Here is a 27,173-nt window from a genome sequence, read left to right as displayed (position 1 = left end):
GGCAAGGAAAATGTGCACTGGGCAATTGGGGTGGGCTTTGAGGAGGCAGTGGGGGCCTGGGCGATGGGGGACATCTGGGATGAGTAGGTATTGCTGCAGGTGGGGGATGGCCTGAACAAAGATCTAGAGATCAGCTGCATACTTGAAATTAGAGAATCTTTTAAAGGAGGTGGGCCCCCCGAACCTTTGTGAACATCAATCCCAGTTGGTAAAGAGTTCTTAAGAAGTCAGAGTTCTTGGAATCATCTCAAGGAACTTAAAACTAGACAGAATTGCCTGGAACGTGGGTTGGACCCTCTGTCTGAACTTTGCTGGGTGATCTGGTGGTGGGTCTGTGACTCAGCCTTCATGATGGGCATATTGCCTGGCTTTGAACTTGACCTGGGAGCAGCTTTCTCCCTGCATCCATCCAGCTGGCCTTCAATTTCAAAGGGCAGGGCCCAAACATGACTCATCCCGGGCCATACCAGGGCAGACAGTGGAAGAGCAGACCCCAGCATCTGTGTCAGAATCAGGGCCCTCCCCCGAAACAAGTTAACCTCTTTTTTGGGGCCTCTTTTTGGTGGTGGCTGGAATGGACTGAAAATAAAAGAATCCAATCTGTCTACTCAGGGGAGGACACTGGGTTAGGGTCAGGGCCACTCAGAACTCTGCGTGCCACTGACTGAGACCGTTCCCATCCCTGACTGCTGGTTCTGATGACTTGGTGGTTGAACCTGCAGACAGACCCAAGCATGCCTGGTAGAGGCTCCCTTTCCCAAAACTCCTTACCCATGAAAACCAAAGTAGGAATTCCGGAACTCATGCTAGCCCTCTCGAGGGAGCATCACTTTTCTAGAAGGTTCCCTGTCTTCCAAAAGAGTAGATAAAGCTCACTTTATTGAATACAGACGCCATACATCCAGGGAGAGCTCAGTGACAGACCTGGGAATTGCCGTAAACATAACAGGAGGTGCCCACGTCCTCAAAAGAAAACCATACTTCAGAAGTTCATCACAGATGAAAGGGGGGTGGGAAACACAGTGTATTATATTGTCTTAGAGTATCTCCTGATAATGATTCATTATAAGGGCAGAGAAAGCTTTACAGTGGAGAAATCTGATAGAGACTAACCAAGTGACCAAAGTTCTGTCACCAGTAATGGGCCTAAAGGACATAGTGCCTCAGAAGAGCACAGTGTTACCAGGGTTGGAAGCGTTAACTGAAAATGCAGAGCCTGAGTCTAATAATGAGGGGAAAAAATTGAGAGATGGTCTATGTATGGATCTAATAGCCTGCACTCTTCAAAAATGTCCACGTCACACCAAAAAACAAAAACAAACCAAAAAAAAAAAAAAACCAAACAAAAAACCTCAAACTATGTTAAAAAGAGACTAAAGAGATGGCCATTGAAAGCAGCCCAAGAATATCAATATCTTTGACTCTGATGATATTGTCAAAAGCAGTCAAATACCCGCAACTTCACGTGGTTCGATGTAAATAGATTAACATCTTGACGTTACAGTTGCTTGAATTGGATAATTGCAATGTGATTATTTAAGAGGATACTTGTTCTTAGAGACATCTGCTTTAGTATTTAGGTGTAGATGCAGAGAACTAAACCCTGAATGTGGCCAGATGCAGACAACTGGTGTACATAGGTGAAGAGTAGGCAGATATTTACGAGAATATCCTTGCAACTTTTCAAAAGAAAAATTAGAAAAAAAATCAGCACTCCATGCAGTTCACCCCTCTGAGCGGAACAGGATGCCCCTCCCTTAGGAGAAGGCTTCAGGATCAGTATGGAAAGCCATCCTGGCTAGCTGTGCAGGGGTGGGGCACTCGGAACAGGGCTGTCACCCACCTGGGTTTCCAGTTCTGTGACCTCCAGGTTCAGTTTATTCAGATGCTTGTTCACAAAAGTGATGAGTGTCTAAAAGAGAAGCACACGCCGGTAATGAAGATGGAGACTCCTGCCAGGGTCAGACCCTGGAGGCCACCTCTGCGATTCTACCCTAAGGACAAGGACCAGTGTGATCACACAGGACAAGGCCCAGCTGGGGGTGCCAGCCAGGGATCACTGCTGCTCTGCATGAGAATGGGCAGCCTATGAGGCTCTTCTGCCAAGCTCCTCAAGTTCATAGGAAAGGACGGCCCCCCGTGTTTGTGGTCCCATGCGCTATGTGATTCAAATAGCCAGTTTCAGGGCTGTGAAAGGGGCAGAAAATCCTGAGGGCAGAATGACAGGTGCAGTGTCCTAGCCCAGGCTGGGGAGGGGGGCCAGAGAAGAAACCACCTCCCTGGGTCCCTCCTTCCAGACCTTCCTGGTGGCAAGTGCCTGTGCCCTGGGGGGTACAGAGGTCTGAGGGAAGAGGCCTGGTTGGCTAAGAGTTCCGTGTGGATGGGAAGGCAGGGTGCTCGTCATCTCAGAATCCCCAGGAGACTCTATCCTCCTGAGGGGAGAAAGGAGTGGATAAGGTATCCCGCGGGAACAAGAATGTAAAGCGTACCTCACTTACTCGGCGTGGGGAAGCCTGGAGTGTGCAGAGAGCTGGCGAGGACACCAGGGTCGGGCGGCCGGCAAGCTATGGGCATGGGCTCTAACGTCTGGCTGCAGCCCGCTCCCCTCCCTCCCTCCCTGGCACCTCCTGCTCACCTTTTTCACTACATTGAGTTTGTCTGGTGCGTGGTCAAACAAGGTGTCAAAGGCGTCACGTTCTGGAAAAACAGGAAAAGGTAGAGTGGAGCAAAGACCTGCCTCCTGGTGGGGAAGCCCAGCCAAGAGGGCTGGATGTCAGCGACAGGCAGGAATTCTTCGGTGCGGGACCCAGGGCGGGAACTCTGGAAGCTGGGCTGGGGGCAGACATTCTGGCTTGATTCATAGCATAGGGACTTTTCTCTGTGTCCACTTTCTACATCAACCCTCTCTTGGGCTGGGGTTGGGGGGCTCTGTCAGGCCGTTTGAATTGCGACTGGTCATGTCTCTTCACTATTTATATCCGTTACATCATGATTCAGTCACAGGCCTCAAGAATTTCTGAAGCTTTTTGGAGGCAGAATGTTTTCCAAACATCAAACCATGTCACCCCCTAATTTTCAAAACCAGGATGGCCACGGCAAGCCTTGTGGTGGAGTGCACAGATGGTTGGCATGGGAGCCCCGGGGGCCCGGGATGGAAGGTGTGCTCCTGCTCTCGAGGGAGTCCGTCATTTCAGACCTTGTGCCTCAGTTTCTTCATCTGTAAAATGGCATTTGAAAACAAAACCTCCCCCAGGAGTGGAATGAGGATGAAAGACAAGAACATGTGTGCGTGTGTTCTGGAAACTTGGAAGTGTCTGCTGATCTGAGTTTATTAGAGTATTTCAAACATCATCCACCTTAAATGTGGAATTGTCGAAAGCAGCACAGCCATGCCCCCTGCCCCTTCCTCCCCTTGCTGGAGCCCTCAGGCTCTCAGAATGCAGAGCGGAAACAGTGGGTAGGACTGGAGGCAGGGAATGAGAAGAATGTCCAGGAGGGACCTGGGCTGGGAAGCTTTGTGGTCCTGGGGCCTGCCTTTTCCTGCTCTTGCACCGATGAGTAAATCTGGGACTGCCAGAGGGGTGACTGAGGCCTCGAACATTCACAGACTATATAAACAAATGCGGAGTTCTGGGAAACAGGAGCAGTACGACGTGTGATGAGGAAAGAGGGACGAGACGGCTTCTAGAAAGTCCAGACTGAGGGGGAGAGTGGACTGTCCCGAGTGTGTACGTCTGCCTCTTTACTTCCACAACACACTTGGAACACAGGGGCAGGGCCTGTCCCGAGCCCAGCAATGCCAGTGGTCTGGTGACTGACAGGAGGACTGAGCCGCTGTGGCCAGGCTTCCTCTTCCCACCAGTGAGCTGACCCTCCCTACTAAGCCGCCCTGTCACCAGGCTGATGCAGACACACATGCAGGAAGCAGGCCAAGTGCCTGTTTTTCCCAGCGGCTCCAGAATTAACGAGACCCCCGTGGCAGCCACCAGCACCCGAGGGTAATCCTATGCAACTCACCATGCCTTCCAGAGAGCGCCCTGCAGGAAAAGGAGAAAGAAAACAGTATGAGTCTTCTGTCTCTGCCCTTCACTGAAGAGCCCACAAAGCTTCCTTCCTTGGCGTTTTATTCTGCACTAAGTCTCCAATGTCGGTCGCCTTTATCTCATGTCCACCTGTTTCTCCCTTCTGTTCCACAGATACGTTGGTGCTCGCACAAAGCCTGGTATAAATGACACTTGCACAACTATTTCTTTCCCCCTAAAATCCCACTGTTGCTTAACAGCTGAGAAGGAATATCAGACCTGGGGTTGCAACATTCCCAACCACTGCACTGCCCGGGCTGCTGTGGGCATCTGCCCGGGGACATCGCTTTTGTCTTTCTCCTGGTCATTCTGTGATTCCCGCCAAAACTGCACCTGCCATTGGCTCCAAATCAGTCTCTCGAAGAGGGCAGGGACTGGGACCATACTCATCCCGGCGAAGCGGCAAAGTGCTAACAGCACACGCATTACAACAGACTACTTAGGTTTAAATCCCACAGAGCCACTTGCTTGCTGTGGGACCTCGGGCAAGCTACAGAACCTCTCTGGGCACCAGGTCTCTTAGCTCTAAAACAAGGATGATAATGAGACACACCTCAGCCGGATGTCGTGAGTATTACATGAGTTAATCCATAGAAAGACTCTACGGTAATTCTCAGTATATAGTGAGGGTTCAATACATTTTTTTCTCTGTATGTTTTTGGTTCTTATCATATTGGTTTATTCCAACTGTGCACCTACTAAATGATGACTTAGGAGGAGTGTACTGAAAAGAATAACGAACTTGGAGTTCACTGTTGGATAGGCCAAGGACAACTGCTTCTCCACCTTTGGGATGTGGGGTCTTAGGAGGTATAGGCATTGCTTTGTGTATTTATTAGGAATATCAATAGATATAAAAGTGCTTCATAAACTGTTGTTTATGTTGTTGACTTCCACCATCATGTCATGTGGCAAGATGGCGGAGGGAGACCACAGGAAGCAGGGTAGGGAGCTGACGGATTACTCCGCAAACCCAAACCTCATGTCCCCTGGTTCAGGAGCTTCTTCAGAATGTGAAAGAGGAGGTGTAGACAAGCCCAGCAAAGGGCGAAGGGTGTGTGTGTGGGGGGCAGGTCTGAGCCAGAGGACATGAAGGACATGTCACAGGACCCAGGCTAGGGGAGTAGTGTGCCTTGTGGATCAGCCGCCCTCTTGACTTCCAAGAAGAGCCCCCAGAGTGATGTGGAGGCTGCCCGACAGGCTCTCCGTGGGCCATGAACTGGGCACCTTGGGAAGGGCCACTGCCCATCTCTGCCCTCCCCTGGTCCTGTTGAAGCCACAAGCACAGTGTGGCTCAGACAGGCAGCACCAGGGCCCTTCCTCAGCCACCACTGGGGAAGCAAGGTGCCTAGAGACTGGGCAAGGCTGGAAGGCAGAGGTCAGCGGCGGCAGAACAGCCCCGCTCTCACCACAGCGAGTCCTTACCACCTCTCTGGTTAGGCGAACGCTCCCCACTTCAGAGACACAGAAACCAAGGTCCAAGCAAGTGGCAGAGTCTGGATTTGAACTCAAGTCAGGCTGGCTTAGAGGTCCCTGCTCTTTCCATTTATTTCTCTTGTTCAAGGGAACACAGAGGAAATTTGGGGCAGCAGGGAATGCTGAAAATGGCCTTTGCCTGTGGCTCAGGCCTGCCCCGCGATCTTGAGAACCCCTTCCCGCCGCATCGTGCTTTTTCTACCTCAGAACAAACTTCTCTTCCCCCTGGCCAACCTCTTCCATATTCTGAGATTCCAACTGCTTAACGGAAATGAAAAAACACAAAACACCAAGCTACCACTCTGAGGTAGAAAAGGCCTTTCTGGGTCATGGCACGTGACCAAATACATCAGAGGCAGAAAAGGAAGGAAAAACTTTGAAGGTTCACACTTTAAATTCGACCCCATGTTTATGGCATGATGATTCCATGCCAGTTGGCTTTTTCGGGGGCACACTTTTTTCCCGGAGTGCCACAAAATTAGAATTTTTCAATCACAGCTAATTCCCTCTCCCCACATCCCCACCCAAGTTTGTATCTTAAGCATTGAGAGGCATGTTTTGAATGCACGGAAAAGGCTAAACTATAATCATTGGCTGAAGTCTAATCCCTCCTGCGATCCCAATAAATGAAAACTAAATATCAGCAAATGGATGAATTTCGGAGAAACATCTGTGTTCCATTAGAGGATCGCTGGCAACAATGGTGTTGACATACTCTGTGTTACCAGTTATTTCCTCTTGGATTTGCCGAGACTGGAGGATTCCTTCTCGTTTCTGAAATGGGGGGGAGGGGGGGCGGGGCGGGGAGGAGGAGAGAAAAATATGCTTTAGAAAAATACCAAAAAAAACCTGATTAGCATTCCTGATACTGAGAAAGTTACTGGTGTTTAAGAAATGAAACCCAGAGAGGAGATAGTGCCAGAAGCAAAACGAGGCCCCTGATTTCCTGGGACTGGACCATACCATTCATGCTTAGGCGCCATTAGTGTTTATTCCAAACAAGTTGGCTGTTTCTTGGATGGTGAATCTTTTTCTTTCTTTATTGGAAGACATTTTGCTGGAAGCAAACTGTTTGCCTCCTGGAGTCATCCGCAGTAAACCAAATGGAAATGAAGGCCAGGGTGTGTCTGCCCTCCAGCTGGGGCCACAGAGGGAAGGGAAGAAACACATTAAGCAGCGGGGCTGGGCGGAGAGGACGGAGGCCAACTGGGAGAATTTAAACAGAGGGAGAGTTTTTCGGTTTTGTTTTTGTTTTTAATGGATAAATAGGGGGGCTTTTCTGGGAGCTGTACAGCCCTCAGGTAACTCGCATTTTCTCTGAGAAAAGGGTAATAAACACTCTGGAGGCCCTCAGCTCCCACCTGCCCACTCATCGGCTCATCCGTCTGTCTGTCCATCTGTCATTTGTCCACCTCCTCCCAGCAATTTATCTCTTCTTTCTTTCTTTCTTTCTTCCTTCCTTTCCTTTTCCTTCCTTCCTTCCTCTCTCTCTCTTTCTCTCTCTCTCTTTCTTTCTTTCATGAGTCAGTGTCTTTCCTGTACAAGAGTCTATGTTGGGACTGAGAGCAAATACTGTGGCACATCTGACCTCACTTCTGACCTTGAGGAATTTAGAGTAAAACAGGATAGATGAAACAGGTATGTGAGAAAGATTTCCAAGAAAGAGTCTGGGTTTATGCCTGATGGCGCAGCTCCGTTATTCTAGCAGGATCCCCCCTTCACTCTCAAAAGCGTCGTACATCAATTACACAGTAGTCCCAGGCAGACAGGAAGGGCTGAATGCGGGACAGGAGCAGGCACTTTCAGTGGGGACGGTCAGGGACCCCTTGCAAGGGGAGGGCATCCTTGAGCTGGAACTTAACAGGACACAGAGGATTTGGCCAGTCACAGGGGAGAGAGCATTCCAACAGAAGGGATGGCCTGAGTGAAAAGGCAGGTCACGAGAGCACAAATGGGTCCGGGAGGCTGTCTGGAGGGCTGGCGGCTGCCATAACTCAGTGGAGAGTCAACTGCGAGCTGGTCTGGAGTTTAAACCTCATTGTGTGGGGATGGGAGCTAGCTAGTGAAAGGAGTGTTGGAGCTCAGGAAGACCCTCTGATAGGTGTAGGGAGGGAGATCCATTTCATCAGGTCTCTAAAGTTGTTCCCAGACACGTAGACGACAGCAGTTTGGGGATGGCAAGCGGTTGTCAGGGCAAGTTCATCTACAAAGGCAGAGAACAGTGTCCAGAAGGAGCCTCCAAGCGTTAGCATGTCAGCTGAAACCTGCCTTCTTGCCTTCTTACCCAAACTTCTAGAACCTTCTCTTCTATTCTCACTAGCCACAGAAATGAGTATCCTTGCAAAATGCTTTTATGGAAGGAAAGGTAGAGCTGGATAAAGGCCAAGAGCTTATCTGCGCTAGGTTAGGAAGAACAGATTATCAAAATAAAAAAGGAAGTAAACAAGAAAAATAAGTATACCATTTAAAAGGGATCCAGTAAGGATAAATCAAGACTTTTTCCCAATTCGGCTTCAACGTGTGTATGATTTTTATGCGGGGCTACTGGTATTTGTGCCCTTGTCTTGTGACATTTTTTAGAGACATAAAAGCACATCTTCAATTTCATGCAGAATTCACTGCTTTTGAACAGAATGGAAAGGAATAACCCTTCACGCAGCTCCTGGATTCACCTTAACCTATTAGTTGTGTCTCGAGAAGTCTCTCTGGGGCTCAGTCAGTGTCTTCTGGCTAATTCTGAGTCCTGCTTTTGTGCCTATTTAAGTCGACAAAGCACGACACCCCATACAAGCTGACACGCATAGGCACCATTCTGTGCTACCTTGTCCTCTCATGAGACCAGTTCGGTCCTTTTGGCTGCACTTAGCCTTGGAACCACACATTCTCATCTCCTCTGACCCTCTGGTCACCCTCTCTCTGCTCCTTAGGTGTAATCTTGTCTCCTGGCAGACAGGGCCAAAGAGGACTGTTCCTATTATATCCCCCTGATGTTTAGCAAGTTAGGTCCTCAGAAGGTGCAGAAGAAATCCTTTATCACCAGGGCATGGCCCAGCAGCTGACCGAGGAGAGCCCTCACAACCTCCTTCCTTCAGTTAACTTCTGATCCCTGAAAAAGCTCAGCTTTTGTCCCGGAGGCTTGGCCTGGCACGGTCAGGCCAAGCCTACCAGCCCTCAGGGCTCTTCCTCACCAAGGGACAGCAAAGCCGCCATATTGTTCTCTTCTCCAGAGCCCTGGCTAACCAGAGAGTTGCTTATTAGGGGCGTTCTCCCTCACAGCATGTTTACTTGAAAAGAACAGAAACAAGCAAACAGAATGCTGACCTTTCCTAAATGGCCATAAAGTTGGAAAATGAAATTGAATTTGGGTATGTAATGGGGTTAGGAGCAGAGTGAGAGAGTTACAGGGAAAGAGCACACCCTCACTGTGGAAATTAGACGCCATATGTGAATGGAAATTCCATCCAACAATCTGGGGAAGATGACCTGAGATCCCAGCCGTGCTTCTGTGGGCAGGTGAAAAGCAGCAGTGCCCTGAATACAGGCAAGGCCAGTCAGGGGCACTCTTTCAAACACAGACAGACACACAGACACACACACACACCCCTTCATACACATAGGTGTCTGTCTCTTCCCAATACCCGTGCCTCGTCTGTTTAACCAAAAAATGATTCTCCATGGCTTGTAGGGTTTACACACAAGGAATACATCTTTTCTCCTGACCCTACTGCACACACCTCACCCCCTCCAATACACAGTACATGGACACCCTCCTGACAACAACAGGTAAACCCCAGGCACGTGCCCCACACAAGGCTAGCCCATACTCAAGCCCATCAGTTAATGCCCGATAACTGATCGCTGCCACACGCATTGGACACTGCGCTCACATCCCTTCCCACAGACAGCACATCAAGGACACTCAGCATTCATTCCACTATCCTTGTAATAAGCTCCCCAGGCTGCCTTAGCTCCCGTACAAAGTCAGCCTCTATCCCCCTTTAAGGGCGCAGATGTTTGTCGTGCTGTCTTACCTGGACCACGACCACTTGGATGGAGACATGATCTGGGAGTCGGATTGGTGCCCGGAAATACTGGGACAGAGCAACCAGCAGATGCAAGATGGCTACCAGGCTCTTGGCATGGACAGCTGAAATAAAACAGGATTTTAAAATTAGAGAACCTTCTTCCAGATCCTAGGCAAATATAAGCAGATATTCAAAACGTAGCAGTACCATACCCAATGCACCTTCTATCGTCCCATCCCCGCCGCAAAGGATCTCATGGGCCTCCCCTTTTAGGCCCCCTCAGTCTTGGCCAAGTCCCATGGAGCTGCTGCTTGGATCATGTTACTTTTGGGTTTCCCATATAGTGCCTCTCCACTCTAATCCAAGTTTCCAGTAGGGACCCTGACAACTGCTGAATTTTGAGATCAGATCAGCCCTCTGCCATCCCCATGTTTTTGCTCATTCTATTCTAATAACCATGAGCATATCTGCTCTGCCTGCTCTCTCCCTTCCCCCTTGATGGTGAACTCTTTGGGTTATCACTACTCCCCGTGTCCCAGGGCTCTATCCCAAGAACATCCTCAACAAATTGAGCACTGAGTCAGGAACACTGGGGATCCTTTCCTTTGTTCAGGGCTTAGAGTCCCTCGAGGAAGGCACGACGCATCTAAAGGGCTTTGATGGTCTTCTGAACACTGTGTATGGTCTGCGTAGGCAGGGCCCCTTAGGGAAGGGCTGGGAGATGATGTTTATGACCCAAATAGCTTCTGTAGCTACAGAGCAACGGGCTGGATGTGAAACCACTAGGGAAGGGTAGGCCACCACTGAGTTGTAGCTTCTGCAGCAACAGAGAGGAGAACATGCTACGAAAATGACAATGCTGTGATGTAATGGATACACACGGGGTCAGTTCTCTGGAGCTTCAGTTCTCGCTTGACAAGCTCTGTATTGGTTTTCCTTTTCTTTTTCTTTTCTTTTCTTTTTTTAAAAAGATTTTTAAATTATTTATTTGACAGACAGAGATCACAAGTAGGCAGAGAGGCAGGCGGGGGTAGGGGTGGTGGAGCAGGCTCCCTGCCGAGCAGAGAGCCTGATGCAGGGCTCCATCCCAGGACACTGGGATCATGACCTGAGCTGAAGGCAGAGGCTTTAACCCACTGAGCCACCCAGGCACCCCTCTGTATTGGTTTTCTGCCCGCATGACCTTGGGTATGCCATTCAATGCCTCTGGAGCCTCAATTCGCTCCTCTTAGCAAATGGGGATAACAGTATCTATGCAGAAATACAAGTTGTAAGAATTTCCAGAGATAACGTAGGCAAAGCTTTCAGCACATAGCAGGTTGTGCTATGGAATGGTTGGAAGGGTTGATGTATTTTTTTTATTATAACTCAGGAGAAAATACCTGGCACATAGGCAATTAAGTCATGTCAACGATCTCCTCGTTCTTTCACCTAAAAGGAAAGATTCACCAGATACCTTACTTGCTTTCACAGTCCTACCGGCCTCGGGTTTCTCTTTATGGGGGGGGCACTTAAGGGAAGAACCAAACATGCTCATTTTGTGTACTTAGCCCACACTGGATCCATTACCAGGGTGTCATTCTCTCTGCCCTGGGACTGAGGAACCTGCTTCAGTAGAGTCTTAAGAAATCGCCAAGAAAAGGAAATGACTCAGACATTCCTTGGGCACTCATTAGTGTTGCTTGTTATCACTGCTGTTTCAAAGAAGGCTCTCCACTGACAGCAGCAGCCCCACACCCACACACAGCAGCCGATCTGCTCCTAACTCAGCCCTCCAGAAGACATTTTTCAGTTCTGGGCTTTTGGGCATCGACCGCAATTTCACCCACGTGACAGCCTCAAAAAAAAGGCTCCCAGCATGGGAGTGACCTACTGCCAAGGCGGGCTTGCTGCGGGGGTGAGGCATCACTGGGTTTGCCTGTCTGATCAGAACTGCCATATCCCTGGCCCGTCACGGAGGGCTGTAAGGCCATTGACTAACTCTGCTAGAGGAGGTGTGGTCGAAAAGCTGGCTCTTACACACGGGTGACCTGTACTTCATCTTGACCATCTCACTAATCAACACAGAGCTGTTTCATAAGTACCATACAGATGTCAGTCTCTTCTGATGAGGGTTTTGTCCCCTGAGGAGTTTTTTAAAAGAAGTAATTATAGTTTCTCTCTGTCTCTTTCTCCTCCCACCCCCTACACACACACTACATGTGCAGATATGTTAATTATTATGTAATATATCATCATTAAAGAATTCTGGAAAACACCATGTATAATAACCAGAGGATAGTTTAGACCAGTGGTTTTCAAAAAACAATTTTTTTTTTATTAAGCAGAGAAACCCTTTGTTTAAAAGCCATTAGGCAAAACAGATGAGAAAAAAAAAGTACAAGTGCTCCGTCCCCAAGTCCTAACTGCAGCCCACCCACGGCTGACTCTCTCCTCACTGATGCCTGAGTTCCTCCTGGCAGATCATGAGGTTGGGCCAAGCACGGTTTAATAATCACTGCTTTAACAAATTACGGTATATCCACACAATGGAATAGTTTCCATGCGCTGAAGATCACTGTTGAAACAATGTAACTATAAATATTAATAATGTAATGTTAAACAGGAACAATAGAAACAATGGAAATAGACACACTTATGGATATACAGATTTAAACACATACACACACGTATGCGCACACATACACACATATGCTTGTGGCCAAGACTTAGGAATATTAAAAAAATGAAAACATGGTAGTTTCCTATTTCAAAGTTTTCTTTAGGCCAAAGATATGTCATCTTTTTCCATTAAGACAAATCCTAACAACCTTTGCATATTTGGGTGCCCGCCTCATTGCCACCTCTGAACGTGTCTCCCGGTCTCTCCCTCACACTAGACAGAATCTAGAGCCACCGTGAGCTGGCGCTCAAGTCAGGAAGGCAATGTACAGATTGAGAGCAGGGCCAAGGCTCTGCTGTATAAACTGGGCACTCAGCCACTGTACTAAGAGCTGAAAAATTTCCAAGAAGCTGCCAAGTTAGAAACAGTCCTTCAAATAGGAGCTGTGGCGGAAATATAAACCCATGCCATTTTTTCAGGAGGCAATTTGACAATACGTATTATGACCTTAGAAATGTACATATACTTTGGCCCTAAAATACCATTCCTAGCTTTTAGCCTAAAGAAGTAATTGTGGCTATGAGCAGAGAGAACTCATCAGGCTATATTTATAAGGGTGAAAAAAAAAATCTCAAAATCCATCATTAATTAAATTACTTATGATATAACCATATAATATCCTGTTACACAATGTTAAAAGTGACAGAATATTTAAAGATTTGTCTAGATCTACATCTTCTAAACATATACAGACTGAGCTCATCTTTATAAAAATAAACTCTATTTACAGAAGTATACACACATTTATTTTCCTCTTTCTTACGCCACTGTGTAAGACTTGATGGAGCATACCACCGGGTCCCTATCTCTGGGTGGGCGGCTTAGAGGAACAGCATGTGCAGGCTTAGTGCACAGGTGCCAGACTCTCTGGCTCTCATTTCTGGCTCCGCCACTTACCACTCGTGTGACCTTGGACGATGATACTCCTTTAGCAAATATTACTGTGCTTAGTAATCACCAGTCACTCTTCTAGATTTTGGGGACTCAGTAGTGAAAAGACAAAAATCCCTGACCTCGTGAAGCTTACATAAATTGTTTCTTAACTTCTCTCTGGCTCTATTTTCCCACCTGTAAAATGGGCATAATAGAATTCTTACCTGAGATGAGTGAGGATTACAAGAATCAAAAGATGTAAACTGCTTAGAATAGTATAAAGCGTACAGAAAGCACCATAAATATGTTAGATGTTTATATTTAAATGTCTTTTATCTTTGTAAATTTTTAATAACAAAAATTGTTGTGAAGAAAACAGAAAAGGAAGATTTTCCTAAAGCCCTAGATGAAATGCCTTGGTAACTCATAGCTGTCCCTGCCACATTTATCCTGACGGGAAAGGCGATACAATGTCAAACAGCCAGAGAGGAGAACAGGAGGGACAGAACTTCCCTCTAGGAGTGGGGCCCAGCACATTCCTTACGGAAGAAGCCAGTGCTGCTTGTAAACAGGCATCGCAGGGAGCTGGCCACTGGGATAATTATCTCTCTGACCTAGTAATTCAGCTCCCTTTTGGAAATCTATCTGACAGGAATAATTTGAGAGAAGCAAAAAGAGACACAACTTAAGATATTTGACTTGGCCTTATCTGATAGAAGCCATAGGCCAGCAAACGTCTTGATAGGATCAACGTCAACATAGGATTTAAACTTACTATGGGATTATCTACCCCATGAAATAGAAGCAAAAGTAAGTACAAAGACCCCATGGGAATATAGGAAATACGATCTAATATTAAGAGAAAGCAAAATACCAGACTGTATGTGACTTCATCAAGGAAAAATAGGCATGGATATGGACAGTAGTGGGCAAAAAAATGGAAATAGCTAGATGAGAATGGTAATACAGGGGACTATTGTACTCACACACCTCTCCCTGCAAGAAATGAAGGCAAATGCGAACCAAACAAATCATTAAAAGCCACTAAACACAATGGTCTTCTGGGGCACCTGGGTGGCTCAGTCGGTTAAGTGTCCAGTTCTTGGTTTCAGCTGAGGTCATGATCTCAGGGTTGTGAGATTGAGCCCCGGGCTGGGCTCTGTGCTCAGCACTGAGTCAGCTGGAAATTCTCTCCCTTCCCCCCCACCATGCGTGTGCTTGTGCTCTCTCTCTCTCTCAAATAAATAAATCTTTATTTATTATGAAGATTTAAAAATTTACAGTAAAGATTTATTTATTTGAGAGAGAGCAGAGTGAGAAAGAACACTTGTTGGGGGGGCAGAGAGAGAAGCAGACTCCCCACTGAGCCAGGAGCCTAATGTGGGGCTGGATCCCAGGACCCTGGGATCATGACCTGAGCCAACGGCAGATGGTTAACCGACTGAGCCACCCAGGTGCCCATAGATACATCTTTAAGACAAAAACAAACAAAAAACCCCATTCTTCTATCTGTCTTTCCCAAGCTGGCTTCCCTGGCAAGTTAAGAGGTGTTTTGTTTTGTTTGCAGGGGTACATGGAGATGGTCCATATTTAGGAAGCAGGAAGTAGAAAGAGATGAAAGGAAGTGGGCTCTTCATTGGAAGACTTTCAACGCTTGTGACTGTTGTGGAGTTCCAAAATGTAGCTGCAGATCCTACACATGTAATCAAGGGCTCTTCCTCTCCCCCCGCACCCCCAGCACTATTAGCAGACCCTGGGGCAGCATCCAGGGCCCAGCACTTGGCCTCTCCTCCTGCTCCTGGGTGTTCGTCAGGCAGCGGATGCCCCATTCCAAGCAGCGTGTGCTGTGTGCGCCAAGATGTAATTATACAGCAGGAGACACGCGGCATCTCCCCTCCAGTGTCAGATGCTAGAAACTTGCTGAAGAGGTTGTGTCTGGCAGCTACTGGGTCTCTAAGTTGAGGGGTAAAGATTTCCTTTTCTCTCCCAAGTTAGAAAGGCATGCTTTGTTTTGTTTTCTGGTCTTGCTGGGTCGGGCAGGTGTCCATTCTAAGTTTTTATAAACTGGATACAACAAGGTCTAGTACTTAACCCCTTGATACTTAACAGCAGAGAACACCATCTAGATGATTTTTATTAATCTGAATTCTTCTTTTGATCTATTGCAAAGAAGAAGACAACTCTGGACTCCCTCCAGGAAGCTGTTATTGCCACTGGGTTCACCGGATTTGCTGAGGTAATGCTGATTCTGTTACGGACTCATAGTGTCTGTAGCAGACTGGCGGGCCCTTAAGAAAAGAAAGGCCATTCACATTTTCCCAGGTCCTGGAGCTACACTGACTGTGCAGCCTGAATTTGAAAATCCCCTTCCAGGGCCTGCGATCTCAGCCAGATCCTTGACCCTTCTGGAAAATAGAGGGCTGAGAGGAAGGTCATGGGCTTAAGAACAGAGTCAAGTCCTCCCCACCCCACCCGGGTCAAGAAGTAGGGATCCTCACCTCCTCCCCACTCTATGAGTTAGAGACACAGCTTTCTCGAAAGGCTGTGCTGGGGCTCAGGGGGAGCTCAGTCAGGAGGAGTCACAGCCTCCTCCCAGTCTCCCACCTGCTTGCTACGAACAGCCTTTCACAGAAGCGCACACCGGACTTGGTTCTTTTCCCGGCAGTGCAGAGGAGAAGTTCTCTGAGGAAGGGCACGTCTGGTTCAATGTTAAATGGGTTTGCACCTCCCACCGCAGGCCTGCCAGGTCCCCGGATGGCCTCTCAGGGAAACCAAGGGGGTGGGCACCACAGCCCCATCCTTCTTTGTGAAACTCACAGTCCACGTTCCACTTGATGCTCCTGGGAGGAAGTTTCAGGGTTTCGTTGATCTTCTCCAGGACAGTCTGCAGCTTTTGCTTCTGAGCTATCTCAGACTGGGTGACTTCGGCAACATTCAGCTTCTCGCTCTCAAGCTTCTCTAGGGTGACAAGGGGGAGAGAGAGCAGCCGTTACCTCCAGCCACAGACCACCCCAACTCACGTGTGAGCTCGCTCATTCATTCCCTCCCATGTACACCTGCGCTCGCACGTCTGCTCGCTCCACCAGTGTATACAGAACATCCGTTATGTGAGGGACACTGCCCTCCCCTCAGCCAATGGTGGCACTGGTGACACCAGCATGGTGAGAGCTTGCGACTCTCTTGAATCCCCACATGATAGGCTCCCGGGAGCACAGAAATGGGGCATGTAACCCAGCCTGTCATAATTGAACCCTTCTCCACCACTCTGGATTCTTCCCTCTTTTCAACGCTGCCTTCTCCAAGCGTACTCTGGGACCCAACTAGAAAGCCTTGTGTGCCTCCCCTGGGCCTTTTGCACATTTCTGTCCTGTGCGTATAGGTATGTGTCGTGCTGAATCACATTTATCTGTTCTAAGCACCTTTTCCCTTATAAACCCACCTGGAATGTAACTTATTTGATGTGTCCTATTTCATAAATTCTAAAGCATACTCCTCCCCCCCACATTTTAACATGCTCTGTTATGAAATCAGAGCTTCTTCAAATTAATGGCATTCTACGGTTGTGGTCCGCCAGGTGGAAGACAGGAGCTCTCACTGCTTCATGTGGGCACCTTGGGTCCTAGCTCTTTACAGTGTGGCCACTTTCTTGTCTCAATCAGCCTAGAAGAACACTTTCCAAAAGTAGGAAATAAAAATTCTAAGGAAAAAGAAAGCTTTGGGTAATAGCAATTTAAATGATTTTTCTTTTTTTGAGTGGTACTTGTAAAATGGTATATTTTAAAATCAATTGTTCTTGAATGCAACGGCACAACCCCTTAATACTTACAGACAAAACAGTCTAATCATTTCATTGGTCTGAATTTTTATGCATTAAGACAAATTTTGGATTTCCAAACGGGAAGTATTAACTGCTATTGGATTCACCTAATCTCTCCACAACTCCTTTAAGACTGATAGAATTGACGCTCTGAAATAGGTTTAAAATGTCTTTTTCCTTTGTTTTTAAGGACTACCCTATAAAAGAATTAAACTTTATGCCAATGGTTCCCCCCATTGCTTATATAATATCTTTTATTTTTCAGTAGTTGTAGCTCATCCAGAACAAATATCCCTCGGGTAATTCTTTGAAGATGAGATTGTCCACTGGAGAATTTCCACAGTTTTTGTGGATTTAAGAATTCTTTTGTGCACCTGGATAGAATGGGCTCAAGCTCTTCTAATTTTTGGAGGCCTGAATGTTCTCCTTCTCTTCTCTTGAGTTGCTTACGGCCATCATTCTTTACTTCTAAATGCCAGGGATGTAATAAGCCTATATTTAAATGTCTTCCCCTTGATTGTTCAAATGTGAAGCGACTATGTGTGCCTTTTCTATTTTTAGGCAGTGAATTCTTATCTTGGATCCTCTCCTACTGAAGAAATGACAAGTTGTTTGTATCTTATGTTGCAATCACAATTTTGGTAGTTTGGTAGAGGCTGTCCAAAGTACTAGGTTAAGGAACCTTCTGAAACCTTCTCTTGTCTAAGAAGAAAAGATCACCAGGTTAGGATAGTGATGAGTGTCTTGGGAGAGCGCTTGGGGTAGGCGGGTGGGTTAGGGTAGGGGTGGCAGCGTCAGAAGCACTCTCCAGCTGGCCACGTTGTGGTACATAATGGCCCGTGATTTTTCATATTTATAACCTTCTGCTGGCATTGGACTTCTTAGATCGCTGAGTCTGTTTTCTAGCTCACTAACTTTTTTTTTGCACTGTTGTCCATTCTATTCTCATTTTTTAAAAAATTGGATTTTAGACATTACCTACTAGAATACTCGTTTTTTCTGTTTTTGCTGTTATTTTTGTCACAATAGTAACATTATGATCTTCTTAAAATTAAGAAAAGTTTGATTTTTAACATCTGGCATTATTCAGAGAGAGACTTTTTATGGTTTGCTTATTTCTTTTGCATTACTAATTTTGGAGAAAATGTAATTCTGCTTTACTTTTTTTTCTACTTTAGTTATGCTTTGGGTTTTTTGCTTCTAATTTTTGTGGGGTATTTTATTTTAGGCACTGATATGGGTATAATGTGGATTTGAGTAGATAGAATATCTTGAAGTAAACTTTATTAATAGTTTTAGGTATATCTTTTCATGTTCACACACACAGAGTTGTCTTCCTCTCATTCTCTTTTAATGAAAGTGAGATTACAGTGTATATATTTTTCTGTTACTTTTTTATTCATTCAAACATTTATTATGAGTATCTAGGTCAACATATATGGATATAATTCATTTTTGGGGTAACTTTTGACCACTTTTACCTACTCTGTCCACCCCAACACCTTACTTCTGGCAACCACCACTGTTCTCTTTATCTATGAGCTTTTTTCAAAAAATAAAAATTCAACATATAAGTAAGATCATATAGTATTTTACTTAGCATACTGTTCTCAAAGTTCATCTACGTTATTGTAAATAGCAAGATTTCACTCTTTTTTATGACCAAATACTACTCCACTGTATAAATATACATACACCGTGTTTTCTTTATCCATTCATCCGTTGATAGACACTTAAGTTGTTTTCATTTCTTGGCTCTTGTGAATAATGCTCCAGTGAACATAGGGATGCACATACCTTTCAATTAGCATTTTCATTTTCTTCTTTAGACAAATAACCAAAAGTGGAATCAGTGGATCTATGGTATCTTCATTTTTTATTTTTTTTTAAGATTTTATTTATTTAGTTGACAGACAGAGATCACAAGCAGGCAGAGAGGCAGGCAGAGAGTTGGAAGCAGGCTCCCCGCTGAGCAGAGAGCCTGATGTGGGGCTCGATCCCAGGACCCTGGGATCATGACCTGAGTTGAAGGCAGAGGCTTTAACCCACTGAGCCACACAGCCGCCCCAATTCATTTTTAATTTTTTAAAGAACCCCCATACTGTTTTCCACAGTGGCTGCACCAGTTTACATTCTTAGCAACAGTGCATGAAGTTTCCCTTTTCTTAGCATCCTTGTCAATATTTATTATTTCTTGTCATTCTGGTACTAGCCATTCTGGTACTAGCTCTTCTGACTCATGTTAGGTATTATTGTGGTTTTGGGTTGCCTTTCTCCGATGAGTACTGATGTTGTGCACCTTTTCATGTGTCTGTTAGCCATCTGAGAGTCTTCTTGGGAAAAGTGTTTGTTTAGATCTGTGCATTGTTGATTTCGAATGTCTCCCTCCCACCCCCCCCTTTTTTTTTACTGTTCAGTTCCATGAGTTCTTTAAAATTTGGATATTAAAAACCCTAGCAAATACCCCCCCCCCCACTTTGGTAGGTTGCCTTTTCATTGTGTGGATGGTTTCCTTTGCTGTGCAGAAGCTTTTAATTTTGATGTGGTCCCACTTATTTTTGTTTATGTTGTCTTTGCTATTTGTGTCAAATCCAAAAAAATGATCACTAAGACAAATGTCAAGGAGATGACTGCCTAAGTTTTCTTCAAGGAATTTTCTGGTTTCAGGTCTATGTTCAAGCTTAAAGACCCATTCTGAGTTAGTGTTTGTGTATGTTGTAAGACGGTGGTCCATTTTCATTCTTTTGCATGTGGCTGTCCAATTTTTCCAATACCATTTATTGAAGAAACCATATATTCGTGGCTCCTTTGTCATAAATTAATTGGCCATATATGTGCGGCTTTATTCGCAGGCTCTCTATTCTGTTCCATTAATGTACGTGTCTGTTTTTATGCCAATACCATACTGTTTTGACCACTGGAGCTTTGTAATACCATTTGAAATCAGGGACTGTGGTGCCTCCAGCTTATTCTTCTTTGTCAAGATTGTTTTGGCTATTAGAGGTCTTCTGTGGTTCCATACAAATTTTAGGATCCTTTGTACTTTTTTTTTTTTTTTCTGGACAATGTATCTTTACTTCTATCTATCTATTTATTTTCATTTGCATATAATTGACACAGAATGTTATAATAGTTTCAGGTGTACAAAAGAGTGATTCAGGGATGCTTGGGTGGCTCAGCTGGTTAAGCAACCACCTTCAGCTCAGGTCATTATCCCAGGGTACTGCGATAGAGTTCCACATCGGGCTCCCGCTGCTCTGCAGGGAGACTGCTTCTCCCTCTCCCTGCCACTCCCCCACTTGTGCGCTCGCTCTCTATCAAATAAATAAATAAATCTCAAAAAAAATAGTAATTCAACAAGTTTACTATGCTATGTTCACTACAAATGTGGCTACCATTTGTTTTGCTACATCTCCACTACAATATCATTGATTATATTCTTTATGCTGTCTTTTATTCCCATGACTTATTTCATAACTGGAGGCCAATTTCTCACTCTCCCCTAATTCTGTGAAAGCTACCATTGGAATCTCAATAGGGATAGGATTGAATCTGTAGATTGCTTTGGGTAGTACATTTTAACAATATTAATTCTTCTAATCCATGAACACAGAAACTGCTTCCATTTGTGATCTTCAATTTCTTTCAAGAATGTCTTACAATTTTAAGTGCAAAGGTCTTTCACCTCCTTGGTTAAGTTTATTCCCTGGTATTTTACTCTTTTTTGATGTGATTGTACAGGAGACTGTTTTCTTAATTTCTTTCTGACAGTTTCTTGGTATATAGAAATGCAACAAATTTTTATGTATTGATTTTGTATCCTGGAACTTTACTGAATTTGTTTGCTAGTTCTAACAGATTTTTTGGTGGAGTCTTTGGGATTTTCTCTGTACAGTATCATGTCATTTACAAATAGTGATAGCTTTACTTCTTCCTTGCCAAACTGGATGCCTTTTATTTATTTTTCTTGTCTAACTGTTCTGGCTAGGAATTCCAATACTATGTTGAATAAAATTGTCTAGGGTGGGCATCCTTGTCTTGTTCCTTAAAAAGCTTCCAGCTTCTCACCATGGGTATGTGGACTTGTCATACAGAGCCTTTATTTTATAGAGATACATTCTCGCTGTACCCACTCTGTTGAGAATTTTTATCATTAATGGATGTAGAATTTTGTCAAATGCTTTTTCTACATCTGTTGAAATGATCACATGATTTTTATCCTTCATTTTGTTAATGTGGCATATGACACAGATTGATTTGTGGATATGAAACCATTCTTGCATCCTTGGAATAAATCCCACTTGATCCTGTGTATGATCCTTTTAATGTATTGTTGAATTCACTTTGTTAATATTTTGTTGAGGATTTTTAAATCTATGTTCATTAGGGATATTGTTGCCATTTTCTTATGGTGTCCTTGTCTGGTTTTAGCATTGGGGTAACACTGGTTTTGTAAAATCAGTCTGGAAGTGTTCCCTCTTCTTCTATTTTTGGGAAGAGTTTGAGAAGGATTGGTATTAACTTTTTTTAAACGTTTGATAGAATTCACCAGTGAAGCCATCTGGGTCCTGGACTTTTGTTCATTGGGGACTTTTTAATTACTGATTCAGTTTCCTTACTAATAATCAGTTTGTTCAGATTTTCTATTTCTTCATGATTTAGTCTTGGTGAGTTGCATATTTCTAGGAATTTATCAATTTCTTCTAGGTTGTACAATTGTTGGTGTATAATTATTCATAGTAGTTTCTTATGATCCTTTGTATTTCTGTAGTATCAACTGTAATATCACCTCTTTCATTTCTGATTTTGCATCCTCTCTCTGTGAGTCTGGCTAAATGTTTGTCAGTTCTGTTTATCTCTTAAAAAAAAAAAAAAACAGCTCTGGGGCACCTGGGTGGCTCAGTGGGTTAAGCCTCTGCCTTCAGTTCAGGTCATGATCTCAAGGTCCTGAGATCGAGCCCCTCATCAGGCTCTCTGCTTGGTAGGGAGTCGGTTTCCTCCTCTCTCTCTGCCTGCCTCTCTGCCTACTTATGATCTCTGTCTCTGTCAAATAAATAAATAAATAAAATCTTAAAAAAATAAAAAGCTCTTAGTTTCACTGATCTTTTCTATTATCTTTTAGTTTTAAAACATGTCTCTATGATACATGTCTCATTCAAACATACGAGTATCTTTCTATGTCAGTACATATTGATAAAACTCATTTAAAAAATCAACCTAATTATTATGGGACATAACTTATTCAACCATTCCTCTGTAGATACATAGTCTGGTTATAAGCCACTTTTTTCCCATTTGTATTAAAGTTTCAATAAATGCATGTGTGGGTGGGCATGTGTGTATGTTACCAGCTGATTATTGCTAGTTAAAAGAAAAGCTGTTGGCTTATAGATCTTCTTCTTAGAGTCATCTTACCAAATCTCCTTATTAGTTCTATTATTGTTTATTTGAGTTTTTAGCATTCTCTGGGTATGGAAATAAGATAAAACATAGTTATCTCAATGTTGTAAGCTTATATCATTTATTTCAATTTCATAACATTTTAAAATAAAAGATTTGAGAACCTCTTCCACTATTTCTACCCCCTACTTTATTTTTAAAATACTCAACCCCCAAAATTTAACAGATCCACTCAAATATCCTTATAGTTAAATAGTAATTGCACTTATTGTTGCTAATTATTTATAGATAATTTCTTTTTCAAGACTCCTGGTTTTTCTCTTTTGCTCTTTATTAGCCTAATTTCAGCTTGCTACATGAAAATTTTCTATTGCTGAAATTTTATTTTCCCATGAAATTGTTTCTTTCATGTTTCTATAGTTCTGCAAATTGTTCATCATTAGTTTAACTTGTTGTAAAGTAATAGACATGACTTTGAAGTAGGATGCTATTTAGAAAATTTTCTCAGGATTATTTTGTGAATCTTTCACTTGTTTTTGAAGTTAGCATCCCAGTATGCTTTTGGAGAAATTATTTTTAGAAAGCAATGAAATAGTATTCAAAAGTTCTGAAGTATCAAGTCAGGGCAGAATAAACTCAATTACTCTGAATGGTGGAAAAACAGATCTTCTAAGAAACAGAGTTACTATATATAATATACTATATTAATGTAACTATTCTTCAGAGAATCAGAGTACATAAAATACTCTTTCCAGTATGAGTGATTCCTGAGTTATTGCATTTGTATTTTCCAAATATACAGAGAGGCTTTGTTAGAAAATTTTAAAAAATTGTATCACGGCCAGAGAATTTGGTCTGTATAATAATATGTTGAGACACACTTTATGGACATATTCAAATTCTGTAAGTGTTCCATATGCAGTTTTCTGAAAGAAAGAATAATCCAGTTTTGGTATGGCTGGTTAATTGTATTCTCAAAATCTCTATCCTTATTAACTTTTTTCTAAATGTGTTTATTAATGGGTATATGTTAAAAATCTAACACTGTGGTGGCAATTTATGATGTCCCTGTAATTCTGATTGTCATTTTTATACAGTGATGTACAAAAAATAGGTTTAAAGTGTCTGTATTTTCCTAGTAGCTTTATTCTCCTCAATATGTAGAGACTTTCTACAGTAATTCTTTTTATCCTAAAATCTGTTTTGTCAGATGTTAAAATAGTTACCCCAGCTTTCTTTTAATTAGTATTAGTCTAGTGTATGCAATTATTTCCACTCTTTAAACCACCCTAATGCAGGGTTTGAACTCACCACCCTGAGATCAAGACCTGAGCTGAGATGAAGAGTCAGGTGCTTAACCTACTGAGCCACCCAAATACCCCTAATTATTTCCACACTTTAAACCATTCTTTGTCCTCATAAATTAAGAGTGTCTCTTGTAAACAGCCTGTAAAAAAATATTGGGCTATCTAGTCTGAAAATCTCTGTCTTTTAAATGGATAAAGTTAATTTATATTGAAAGAGTTCATCAATATACCTGGATTCACTTCTACCAACTTACTTTTGACTTTCTATTATTCTGCTTTTCTGGTTTTTTTTTTTAATTTTTTCAATTTATTTATTTTCAGAAAAACAGTATTCATTATTTTTTTCACCACACCCAGTGCTTCATGCAATCCGTGCCCTCTATAATACCCACCACCTGGTACCCCAACCTCCCACCCCCCCGCCACTTCAAACCCCTCAGATTGTTTTTCAGAGTCCATAGTCTCTCGTGATTCACTTCCCCTTCCAATTTACCCCAACTCCCTTCTCCTCTTTAACACTCCTTATCCTCCATGATATTTGTTATGCTCCACAAATAAGTGAAACCATATGATAATTGACTCTCTCTGCTTGACTTATTTCACTCAGCATAATCTCTTCCAGTCCCGTCCATGTTGCTACAAAAGTTGGGTATTCATCCTTTCTGATGGAGGCATAATACTCCATAGTGTATATGGACCACATCTTCCTTATCCATTCGTCCGTTGAAGGGCATCTTGGTTCTTTCCATAGTTTGGCGACCGTGGCCATTGCTGCTATAAACATTGGGGTACAGATGGCCCTTCTTTTCACGACATCTGTATCCTTGGGGTAAATACCCAGGAGTGCAATTGCAGGGTCATAGGGAAGCTCTATTTTTAATTTCTTGAGGAATCTCCACACTGTTCTCCAAAGAGGCTGCACCAACTTGCATTCCTACCAACAGTGTAAGAGGGTTCCCCTTTCTCCACATCCTCTCCAACACATGTTGTTTCCTGTTTTGTTAATTTTGGCCATTCTAACTGGTGTAACTGGTGTAAGGTGATATCTCAATGTGGTTTTAATTTGAATCTCCCTGAGGGCTAATGATGATGAACATTTTTTCATGTGTCTGACAGCCATTTGTATGTCTTGTTAAAATGTCTATACTGCCTAGAGCAATCTATACTTCTAATGCCATTCCGATCAAAATTCCACCGGTATTCTTCAAAGAGCTGGATCAAATAATCCTAAAATTTGTATGGAATCAGAAGAGACCCCGAATCGCTAAGGAAATGTTGAAAAACAAAAATAAAGCTGAGCGCATCATGTTACCTGATTTCAAGCTTTATTACAAAGCTGTGATCACCAAGACAGCACGGTACTGGCATAAAAACAGACACATAGACCAGTGGAACAGAGTAGAGAGCCCAGATATGGACCTGCAACTCTATGGTCAATTAATCTTCGACAAAACAGGAAAAAATATACAGTGGAAAAAAGACAGTCTCTTCAATAAATGGTGCTGGGAAAACTGGACAGCTATATGTAGAAGAATGAAACTCGACCATTCTCTTACATCGTACACAAAGATAAACTCAAAATGGATAAAAGACCTCAATGTGACACAGGAATCCATCAGAATCCTAGAGGAGAACATAGGCAGTAATCTCTTCGATATCAGCCACAGCAACTTCTTTCAGGATATGTCTCCAAAGGCAAAGGAAACAAAAGCGAAAATAAACTTTTGGGACTTCATCAAAATCAAAAGCTTCTGCACAGCAAAGGAAACAGTCAAAAAAACAAAGAGGCAACCCACGGAATGGGAGAAGATATTTGCAAATGACAGTACAGACAAAAGGTTGATATCCAGGATCTATAATGAACTCCTCAAACTCAACGCACGAAACAGGCAAACATATCAAAAAATGGGCAGAAGATATGAAAAGACACTTCTCCAATCAAGACATACAAATGGCTATCAGACACATGAAAAAATGTTCATCATCATTAGCTTTTCTGGTTTTTTATCCACCCTTCCATCCTTGCTTTCTCTTGGACTAAGGTTTCTATTTTCTCATTTCATTTTTTCCCCATTGCTAGTAGGGAGGTTTACACTCTGTTTTATTATTTTAGTGGCCACCCCCCAAAATTTATCATGTGTATTTAATTTAATAGAAATAATATAGGCTTGCTCAATCTGACCTATTGCACTTAGCCTGTGTACTAAATAATATGGGGCTTGAGATACTTTGACTCTAGTCATACTCTTCCTGACCTAAATGCTATTATTGGTATTTTATCTTAATTTTAAAAATCAACAAATTAGACATCATTTTGATCATTTATATTCATTTAATTATTGCTTTCATCTACCCACCATGGTGATCTTTTTTATTGTAGATATAGGTTTTTATTTCATTTTATTAAAAAATTTTTTTGAGTTCACACAATGTTACATTAGTTTCAGATGTACAAAACAGTGACTCAACATCTCTGTATATTATGCTATGCTCTCCACAAGTATAGCTACCATCTGTCACTATACAGCACTATTATAATATCACCAACTATATTTCCTTTGCTGTATATTTTATTCCCATGATTTACTCATTCCATAACTGGAAACCTGTATTTCCCATTCCCCTTTGTCCATTTTTGCCTATCCTCTACCCCTTCCTTCTGGCAAGCATGAGTTTGTTTTCTGTATTTATGGATATGATTCTGCTTTTTGTTTATTAATTTGTTATGTTTTTTTACATTCCACATAAGTGAAATCATATGATATTTGGCTTTCTCAGTCTGACTTATTGTACTTAGCCTAATACCCTCTGGGACCAACCATGCTGTCACAAATGGCAAGATCTCAACGTTTTTTCATGGCTAATATTCTACTATATATACATATATACACACTTCTTTATCCATTCATCTGTCAATGGGCACTTGGGTTCCATATCTTGGTTATTATAAATAATGCTGCAAAAAACACTGGGGTACATAGATCTTCAAATTAGTATTTTTGTTTTCTTTGGATAAATATGTAGTAGTAGAATTATTGGATGGTAGGGTATTCCTATTTTTAATTTTTTTGAGGAAACTCCAAACTGTTTTCCACAGTGGCTGCACCAATTTACATTCCCACCAACAGTGCACAAGGGTTCCCCTTCCTTTGTATGCTCACTAACACTTGCTATTTCTGGTCTCTTTGATTTTAGCCATTCTAACTGGTTTAAAGTGATACCTCATTGTGGTTTTGATTTACATTTCCCTAATGATTACCGATGTTGAACATTTTCTCATGTATCTGCAGACTGTCTATATGTCATCTTTGGAAAAATGTTCTATTCAGGTCCTCTGCCTATTTTTAATTGGATTATTTGATTTTCTTGGTGTTAAGTTGTATAAGTTCTTTACATATTGTGTATATTAATCCCTTGTGAGATATGTCATTTTAAAATATCTTTCTCCTTTCAGTAGGTTGCTTTTTTGGACTTTTGTTTTTTTCTTCACTGTGCATACGCTTTTTGTTTTGATGTAGTCGCCCTAGTTTA

At 43.1% G+C, this 27,173-nt stretch overlaps 1 protein-coding gene across 2 annotated transcripts in view; it reads right to left on the bottom strand.

Annotated features, from left to right (window-relative positions):
• PARVA (parvin alpha) overlaps positions 1-27,173 on the bottom strand; it is a 176,301-nt gene that overhangs the window by 13,670 nt on the left and 135,458 nt on the right. For both annotated transcript variants that reach the window (XM_044258853.1, XM_044258854.1), the window contains exons 5-10: positions 15,936-16,076; positions 9,590-9,705; positions 6,274-6,332; positions 4,018-4,037; positions 2,636-2,697; positions 1,844-1,912 (exon numbers count right to left, since the gene is read on the bottom strand). In XM_044258853.1, the coding sequence (XP_044114788.1) occupies positions 1,844-1,912; positions 2,636-2,697; positions 4,018-4,037; positions 6,274-6,332; positions 9,590-9,705; positions 15,936-16,076 (467 nt within the window). The remainder of the gene's footprint in view (positions 1-1,843; positions 1,913-2,635; positions 2,698-4,017; positions 4,038-6,273; positions 6,333-9,589; positions 9,706-15,935; positions 16,077-27,173) is intronic.

The sequence above is a fragment of the Neovison vison genome, chromosome 7, assembly GCF_020171115.1.
Source record: "Neovison vison isolate M4711 chromosome 7, ASM_NN_V1, whole genome shotgun sequence".
Classification (NCBI taxonomy): Eukaryota; Metazoa; Chordata; class Mammalia; order Carnivora; family Mustelidae; genus Neogale; species Neogale vison.
This window is presented reverse-complemented; position numbering and strand designations above follow the sequence as displayed.